At 39.3% G+C, this 10,144-nt stretch overlaps 1 protein-coding gene across 1 annotated transcript; it reads left to right on the top strand.

The window, feature by feature from the left end:
• Positions 1-3,112: 3,112 nt before the first annotated feature.
• On the top strand, positions 3,113-4,057 carry LOC111218069 (olfactory receptor 51I2-like). The gene has a single exon (XM_022740162.1). It carries the CDS (start codon positions 3,113-3,115, stop codon positions 4,055-4,057), a length of 945 nt encoding a protein of 314 aa, XP_022595883.1.
• Positions 4,058-10,144: the final 6,087 nt, after the last annotated feature.

Here is a 10,144-nt window from a genome sequence, read left to right as displayed (position 1 = left end):
CTCTCTCTCTCTCTCTCTCTCTCTCTCTCTCTCTCTCTCTTTCTCTCTCTCTCTCTCTCTCTCTCTCTCTCTCGCACGTCATGCACACAACCGACGTACTGATCTATTCCTGAAAGGAGCTGCTCTTCTCCTGTCACAATATTCTGTCTGGAACTTCTCAAACTTACTGAAGATCTCACAGAGAGGATAAAGTAAGAGTATAATCAGCTCGATTACTTGCTGCCGCTGCCTCCTAACGCTTAATGCCAAGTTTAGTTTCCACACGTCTGCATATAGTGCTGCAATATCATAACTGATCTCAGAACAGTAGGCGTTACAGACCTGCCTGCCTCACATCCTGACATTTGTGACTTTTTCTTTCTCTCTCTTCTGTGAACTTTCACTGAGTCGTTTAGAAGCTCATCAAGTTAATCCATTTGTCATTGTTGTTTTATCTCTAGAGTTTTTGATCATTCCCCCCATTAATAACCCTCTGGTTTACGGCCTGAATCTGCCCCAGATCAGAGGAGGGGTTTTTAGGTTTTTTAAGATGCGCAAAATAGTTCCTGCATAAAAACTCAACATACACAACTAAGTCTCTAATGTTTAGTAGTGAAGCTCTTCTGGAGTATGTTAAAATTATCTGCACACATGATTAGTTTGCCATCACATTCTCTTTAAACACAATAGATCCAGGTGAAAAGAAAAATTACATTCCAAGAGATCAGCCTGCTCAAAAACAATATTAATATTCTCCAGGTTGTACATGTTTAATCCAACTCTCCCCCATCATAAAACGAGTGTGACTGATGAAGACTCAAAACCAAGTAAAGATTTTATTCCTCTGCATGTCTCTTCTGTTTCCTTCACTGGCCAGCAGCACATACTGTCTGTAATCACACTGACAAATAAAACTTGGCTTGTTAAAAGCAATAGAATTTGGGATTTTAATGGGTATAAAGATCAGTGTTTGTTGTCTGATTTAGTGTTGTGCTGCTTTAAGCCACTTGACCTCTGGGTCCATAATTAAACTGATGCAGGGAATACTGTGTAATTTGGGTGTATCCATTTTAATGGGTATAAAGATCAGCGTTGTGATTCAGGAAGTACTGAGAGATTTGGGTGTCAATGATAATAGGTACCCATATATACTGAATCATACTAGGCATCTTGTCATCATTATTAAGCAGCTGTTTGTCTAGTGAAGATTTCTGTGCAAAATCATGTGCTTTAAGATTGCAATACAACTTAAGATCACAACAGACCTCTGTGAAGTGTCCATGAAGAGGTGAACGTTTGTCATCATTGGAATAATCAAGACCCCAAACATTTCCATATAAGGTGACCTGTTCCACTCCAACTGTGGGAAAATGTGATTCACAAAAACGTTCATCAAGTCAAAAAGAAAAGAATTCACCTTTTTCCAGATATCAGCAAAAACAAAACAAATAAAGAAGTGTGAGTTTTCATATTACAGTACCTGAAACAATTGGAAACTAGAAGGGTACTCAGAGAGCCCAGACCTCCACCAAGGCCAATGTCAAACAACATAAACAAACAGATAGTTTGCTTATTATTTTTTCCCTGGTATGGGCCGGGGAAAATTACCTGCCCATTTTGATTTTGACCAAAAATCAAAACTTCTTTCACAGGACTATATAACTGACAGCTACACAAACATTTAGTGACTTTTGTTTAATGGAGAATTCAATTGTATGTTCATAATAAAACATCACCTGTTAACTGTTAAATGATCTCATGAAGGGCTCTCTCTCTCTCTCTCTCTCTCTCTCTCTCTCTCTCTCTCTCTCTCTCTTTCTCTCTCTCTCTCTCTCGCACGTCATGCACACAACCGACGTACTGATCTATTCCTGAAAGGAGCTGCTCTTCTCCTGTCACAATATTCTGTCTGGAACTTCTCAAACTTACTGAAGATCTCACAGAGAGGATAAATCAAGAGTATAATCAGCTCGATTACTTGCTGCCGCTGCCTCCTAACGCTTAATGCCAAGTTTAGTTTCCACACGTCTGCATATAGTGCTGCAATATCATAACTGATCTCAGAACAGTAGAAGCTGAGTCAAGGACACCTTGACGCGCTTCAGTCCTTGTCAACGGGACACGGTCACGCCCATGAAATTGACAGAAACTATAGATACAATATTTAACTTTAATTAAGTTTACTATGCAAAATGATTTATGTGACATTTGACACTTGAAGACTGTTCTTACGTCCATCCACTGAAAGTGATAAGTCTCTCTGAAATTAAATATATTCACATAGGCTATTTATAGATTCTGGTAAATTGATACATGATAACAGACTGCATCTTAAAATATGTCTTTTATGATATTAAAAGGTGAATAATTTATTACTTTCATGTCATTTGTGTCATTTTCTTGTTTTTTCTTATCAGAAAGTCAAGTTATTTATTTAGGGATCAAATTACCCTGAAAGATTTTGTGTCATTGAAGGCCAAATAGCCTTGCCCCTGAAATGATATAATTCCTGGCCTGATCCAAGGCACAACAGCAACTCTGATGGTGTGGACACACATGCTGGCATGCCATGAACGCAGTTCAGCCGTCATGCATGGGTGAGGGGTCTTTGTCTGTGTCTGTGCCGCTGTGTGTACAACACACAGTTTGTGAGTAGCAGGACTCACTTACCTCCCTTTGGACCCTGACTGTACACATGGCTTCTCTCAGAGTGACACCAGAACAGGATAAAAGTTGAACACATCCTCAGTGTGAATTAGACTGGGAGAAGATGCTGCATGACTGTAAAATCTTACTGTATTCAAACTAATGCAGATTTTGTAATGTTTTTATGCATTTGATTTTTGCACTGCAGCAGTTGTATATTTGATTGGCTGATACATGCCAACATATCTTGTTCAGTTGCCAGAAATCTCTAAGTTAAACTGAATATTGTCAGGTGACAGACGTGTGCAGGTTTATGTGAATGACATGCATACTGTTTTATTGTATGTTTTCAGTCTTACTAAAGTATGTGTCAAAAAAAGAAATCTTGTTTAGAGCATTTTAATCCCATTGGTTATACTTTAATCTGTCTTTTTCTCTCCCTTCATCACTCTTACTTCACTTCTTCCAGCTTTCCTGTTTCTCAGACATGAGGAGCAACAACAGCCTGAATCCTCTCTACTTTCAGTTGACTCTGTTTTCAGATTACGGGCCCCTCAAATATCTGTTCTTCAGTCTTTGTCTGTTGGCCTACATGACTATAATCTCTGCTAATGCTGTCATTATTCTGACAGTCTTCCTGGAGAAGTCTCTGCATCAGCCCATGTATATATTCATCTGCTGTCTGTCTTTAAACTCTCTGTACGGCTCAGCCGGCTTCTTCCCCAGGTTTCTGATGGACATACTGTCCGACACTCATTTGATCTCACGTCCATTCTGTTTCATCCAGATGTATGTTATTTACACATATGCATCATATGAATTGACTATTCTCGGCATCATGGCCTACGATAGATTTGTTGCTATTTGCCAGCCTTTGCACTATCACAGTAAAATGACGTTCAGGATGGTGAGACATCTTTTGAGTTTTGCTGTGCTCTCCCCTGCATTTGCATGTGGCCTCTGTCTCTATCTCACTGTCCGACTGCCTTTGTGTGGGAATAAACTGCACAGGATTTTGTGCTCTAACTGGTCTGTGGTTCGACTGTCCTGTGTGGACATGACCGCAAACAACATACTAGGTCGCATAGTTACTGTAACAACCATCTTCCTCCCCCTGCTCTTTGTCCTGTACAGCTACCTGCGCATTCTGCTCGTCTGCAGCAGAAGCTCGTCTGAATTCAGAGGAAAGGCGTTACAGACCTGCCTGCCTCACATCCTGACATTTATGACTTTTTCTTTCTCTCTCTTCTGTGAACTTTCACTGAGTCGTTTAGAAGCTCATCAAGTTAATCCATTTGTCATTGTTGTTTTATCTCTAGAGTTTTTGATCATTCCCCCCATTAATAACCCTCTGGTTTACGGCCTGAATCTGCCCCAGATCAGAGGAGTGGTTTTTAGGTTTTTTAAGATGCGCAAAATAGTTCCTGCATAAAAACTCAACATACACAACTAAGTCTCTAATGTTTAGTAGTGAAGCTCTTCTGGAGTATGTTAAAATTATCTGCACACATGATTAGTTTGCCATCACATTCTCTTTAAACACAATAGATCCAGGTGAAAAGAAAAATTACATTCCAAGAGATCAGCCTGCTCAAAAACAATATTAATATTCTCCAGGTTGTACATGTTTAATCCAACTCTCCCCCATCATAAAACGAGTGTGACTGATGAAGACTCAAAACCAAGTAAAGATTTTATTCCTCTACATGTCTCTTCTGTTTCCTTCACTGGCCAGCAGCACATACTGTCTGTAATCACACTGACAAATAAAACTTGGCTTGTTAAAAGCAATAGAATTTGGGATTTTAATGGGTATAAAGATCAGTGTTTGTTGTCTGATTTAGTGTTGTGCTGCTTTAAGCCACTTGACCTCTGGGTCCATAATTAAACTGATGCAGGGAATACTGTGTAATTTGGGTGTATCCATACACACTGAAACACAATAGGCATATTGTCTGTTCAGTAAAGATTTCTGTCCAAAATCTTGTTCTTCAAGATTTCAATACAACCGAAAATCACAACGGACCTCTGTGAAGTGTCCATGAAAAGGTGAACGTTTTTCATCATTGGAATAAACTAGACCCCAAAGAGTTCCATATAAATTGACCTGTTCCACTCCAATTGTGGTAAAATTTTATTCATTCATGTGAAAAAGAAATAATTCACCTGTTGCCAGAAATCAACACAAACATTGCAAATATAGTACAAATTAATTTATAGTAAATATTCTTGACCAACCCCAAAATATAGTGCAAAACCATGTTTTGTGAGGTCACATGACCTTGACCTTTGAACTTTGACCACCAGAATCTAATCAGTTCATCATTAAGTCCAAGTGAATGTTTGTGCCAAATTTCAAGAAGTTCCATCAAGGCGTTACTTTGATATCGCGTCTACAAGGTCAAAACTATGTTTTGTAAGTTCACCACGCCCGTGAACTGTGACCTTTGACCCTCAAAGTATAATAATTTCATCTTCCAGTCTGAATGAATGTTTGTGCCAATTTTCAAGAAGTTCCATCAAGGAGTTTCTGAGATATCGTGTCCACAGGAATGGGACAGACATATACATGCAGACAGATGGACAACCCAAAAACAATGTTTTGGCTGTCGCCGACCACATACCACGCGGCTGAGTTGCATGATCTAGAGATTTGTTGTCTCAACAAATTTTTATGCATGATGCGCACAGTTCCCAGCAAAAATATATAGGGAAAAGACGTAGTCATAGTAACATCATACCAAAAACATTACAGAAAATTGACCACTTTCACTACAGTTTCAATGTCTACGCTGAATCTGAATATGACACAGACATGAACACATACAGTATAAATATTATATTTTTTAACAACATTAGCTGCCTGTTGAGAGAGTGGCATTTTAGTGACATTTTTTGTCAAAAATAAATCAGAAATTAAATTATAATAAAAAGAATAACAACATTCGAGTAGCGTGCTGATGACCATTATCCAAAGCAAACTCTATGGAGCAGGCAGTAGCTAGCAGCGACGCAGCAGATACACAGTCAGTGTGAAAACACAGGCATGCAAGCTGCAGCAATTCAGCAACGCAGCCGCCAAGCACACGCAATGCAGGCAATGTGTTCCCAGTGTAAGTGGGAACATGATGATAGTTCATGTAGGTCAAGTTCATTGTTGGCAATATAAATTGTAAGATTAGCATGCTAATAGTTAGCGCGCTAGCTGTTAGCGCGTTAGCTAAATGTAAATGATTCACCATATGTAAACAACTGAATTGCTATGATGATTTGCCAATGATGCCAGATGCACCCTTGGTTAATCTTGGTTATTTTAAGAGTTAGTGTTTTATGTAATATGAGTGTAATTTGAGTTATATGAGCCGTAACATTCATTGTAATCTATATTGTGTATTAACTTAGGACTCCCAGCTAAACATTTACTCTCTGCTGTTGTGAATTAGGTAGCGTGATAGCAGTGGCTGTGCTAATACAGCGACAATGTTATGATTATTCCTTTTTATTTACGTTTATATGCACATTGGATAAATAAAGAAGGCATAAAAGGAAAAGAAGACTGCTTTGTTGGTGTTCTAACAGATGCCACCTCAACAGCACAATTACCACCCAGAACCCAACACAGACGTATTGTGGTTTTCACCAGAGATACTATAGTAGAGGATGTTGCAAAAAAAATCTGTAAAAATCTGTAACACCTCACCATAAATTAGCAAAACATTGAGATGATGATATGGTGAAGTTAATATTAATTTTGCATTAATCTTGTTTTAGCTGTATTGTTTATTCCAGTTGATTGCAATGTAATCTTTAAATTGAAATTCATTCAGAAAGATATTATGTCAAACAAGTGAAGAAAGGTCAACTATCTGTAGCCCATATGACTTGTAAGACTTGTTCATAGGAAAATGGGAGAAAATTGATGAATACCACAGACTCTGTATCAGTTTAGATAATACTGTTTGGACTTGTGTGTGCCCTCCCAAACGGCCCATCCAGGTACCTCGTTTCACCACCTTTTATTTATTTTTGTCTGTAATGTATATATGGTGGCCTGCCAAGAGCTTCAACCATTGTGTTTACAGTACAAGAGGCCATAATACACCCTCTGAGCAGAACTTCTTCAGGACAGACTGGATGCTACAGGGAGTCACTATCAGAGAGTGACGAGATGGGCTAACTGGGCCAGGGCTAGCTTGTTAGCATGCTAACTTCAGTAGAAGAAAATACATTATAGAAATAGAAGCAAAACAAGAGTTAACATTGGTGTTGCTTTCCACATCCGGAGACAGCTCTGTGAGTAAAAGATGGTAAGTAAACAGCTTGTAACGCTAACACTGGCTATGTACTGATAGGAAAACTTATAAAAAGTTCCTTTAATGATAAGAGTTAAAATGATTGCAGATTTGTTGGGTTAGGGTCCGGGTTAGTTTGCATATGACATTAATGTTTTATCTGGAAATTATTAAATTATGCTTAGAGATAACACTGAAATTGGAAATGGCTAAACGCCAGAGGTCGTTTGTTGTAAACAACTCGTTGTGGATCCTGTGTTGCCCACATTGTGTATGGAAGGAAACCCGACAGTACCTGCTATCCCAAATGCCACAAATACAACCAGGGTAATAACACTTTTAAAACCTTTGGGCCTGTTTGTGAACGTGGCTGCTCTCAGTGAAGCAGCTTAACAGTAATAAACTGCACAGAATTTTCTGCTCTAACTGGTCTGTGGTGCAGCTCTCCTGTGTGGACATAACCACAAACAACATAGGTCGCATAGTTACTGTAACAACCATCTTCCTCCCCCTGCTCTTCGTCCTGTACAGCTACCTGCACATTCTGTTCGTCTGCAGCAGAAGCTCGTCTGAATTCAGAGGAAAGGCGTTACAGACCTACCTGCCTCACATCCTGACATTTGTGAACTACTGTATATCAGTTTTTTGCGAGCTTTCATTGAGTCGTTTTAAAGCTAATGAAGTTAATCCATTTGTCATTGTTGATTTATCTCTGAAGTTTTTGATCATTCCCCCCATTAATAACCCTCTGGTTTACGGCCTGAACCTGCCCCAGATCAGAGGAGTGGTTTTTAGTTTTCTTTAAGATGTGCAAAATAGTTCCTGCATAAAAACCAGTCATAAAACTAAGACTATTATTTAGAAGTAAAGCACTTCTGGAGTATGTAGACTTTATCTGCACACATGATTAGTTTGCCATCACATTCTCTTTAAACAAAATAGATCCAGGTGAAAAGAGAAATTACATTCTAAGAGATCAGCCTGTGATAAATATATATATTCTTCTGCATGTTTTCTTTCCTGGCCAGCAGCACATACTGTCTGTAATAACACTCTGGAATGAGAAATAAAACTTGGCTTATTTAAAGCAGTTGAATTTGGGATTTGAATAGGCATAAAGATCAGTGTTTTACTGTTGTAAACCACTTGTCATCTGGGACCAAAATAAAACTGATTCAGGGAATACCAAGTTCATTGCCAGTGAGAGTACCCATACATACTGAATCATAGTAGCCATCATCTTGTCATTATTTAAGCAGCTGTTTGTTCAGTAAAGATGCAGCGGCAGGTCAGGCGCACAGGTCCAGTGTCTCAGTCTGTCCTCACCAGCAGTAGAAACAGATGCTAGTTAACACGGGGCTCCAGCGACGCCCTCGTTTCCTCGGCGAAACGTACGGCCGGCGTTTACAGCTAACTGTCCCTCGCGACGGTGCTAGCTTAAACGTCCACGCTTTATAGTCGGAGTTACACTTTTTACAAAGTAGGTGAAAACAACAAACGCAATTAACCTGCCTGCACTTTAACTTCGACCTACCGACAGAAGAGTTACTGACTCTTGAGATACACACGACTTCTAACTGAAAGATAATACCGGTGGTGTTACCTGCGACACCGAAGCTCCGTGGACTGTGTAAAATAAACAAGCAAACAATCTATTTTCAGTGAATCTTTGTATCGAGGCGTGATTCGTTCTATCAAAATCACGTGACCAATGACGTGACCAACGAAACTTCGGTTGCGCACACACACACACAAACGCGGCGCATTTCCGCGGGTTCATGAAGCACTCAACCATTCCAGCGAAGCCTCGACGTCTCACGTGACATCTAGGTGTGAATAATCCAGCGGCTGCCTGGGAGAGTTTGAGCCCTATGGCAACGCCCGGGTTCGAGTGAATTCATGAGTTTTACTGGTTTACAAAAGGGAAATTCTCCAAATCCACAATGAAAAATCTTATCTTTATTGTTTTTATGTTATTTGGAGGATGCAGTGGAACAGTTTTTTTTAATTTATGTATCAATGTATTTATTCATTAATTCATTCATGTATTCATCCATTCATTTTTGCTTCAAGGAGATTCGTGTTGGTCGGTTGTGAAATGTTTTGCGACACTTGTGCTTTTCCTCACATTGAACAGGAGATGTCCCCATTGAACTCTGATGTGAAGAGCTTCGAGTAATGAACCATTCTGAGATACAACTGTGTTGAAAGCTTTGCTGATTCGGAAAGCTTCACTTGATTGTCACTAGATAATACTTTATTCTAAGTATTTCAGTCTACAAATATTAATCACATCGACAATAAACTTAGCTTTCACCGCTGCGCTAGCTACACGCACCTCTCTTCTTCATCATGTGCTCCTAGTTCTCTCCTTCCTATTTTTCCTTCAAGCTGATATCTGATCGGCCAAGAGTACAGCTCTGCCTGAAAACAGATTAGTTTAGATCACATCACTCAAAACAAACTGAAAGCATATTGGATGAATAAACCGAACATTGTGAGTCCGAACAACACAAAAGAGATATAGATTCACTGGCATATAAAATAAAACACTCTTTTATTTAGCTTTATTTTGGAGGAAGGAGGCAAAACTTCTTTTTGTTGCACCACAGTCTCCATTTTGTTAATCTGCTTCTGCATATTAATTTTAAGAGTGACGCCAAAGCAACATACAGAGATTAATGTAACTGCAGAAAATCATTCACGGGATTAACATGATTTCTGCGCGTGCTTGGAAAACCCAAACATTTCCTTCCCAAATCTTTTTACCAAGTTGTGAAAGGCTTCACAATGACACTTTTCAGCCCTGGCCTTTTGGCCTCCTGACACATAAAGCGTTTTCCCAGTAAACTAGTGGGGGCCCTGTTGTGGAGTTCAATGTCCTCCTTGAAACACGGAAAGTTTTCCCAACCTTTAAGCAACTCTATCTTCAACTTTTGGCCTCCAGAGTTTGAGGGCGCTGTTTATGTGTTAGCAGGTGTTGTTAAGGAGTAATGAGATCCATGGAGGATGAAACAATCTGATAAAAAACATTCCACAGACCTAAACAGTCCACTCTCTGAATACTGGAGATGAACACACTCTAAGTGGTCAGGTAACTGTAAATGAAAAAACTCTCAGGTACAGGTTACATGTTAATTCAGTTTGCAGAGTGATAGTTACTGCCTCTATTATTACTTGCATTTGCCTGTTATGTAATCTGCCTCTTCTATTCATGAGGTTAATTA

Source organism: Seriola dumerili, unplaced genomic scaffold, assembly GCF_002260705.1.
Source record: "Seriola dumerili isolate Sdu_G_001 unplaced genomic scaffold, Sdu_1.0 BDQW01000052.1, whole genome shotgun sequence".
NCBI lineage: Eukaryota > Metazoa > Chordata > Actinopteri > Carangiformes > Carangidae > Seriola > Seriola dumerili.
Note: the sequence above shows the minus strand (reverse complement) of the source record. Positions and strands in the feature narration are given on the sequence as shown.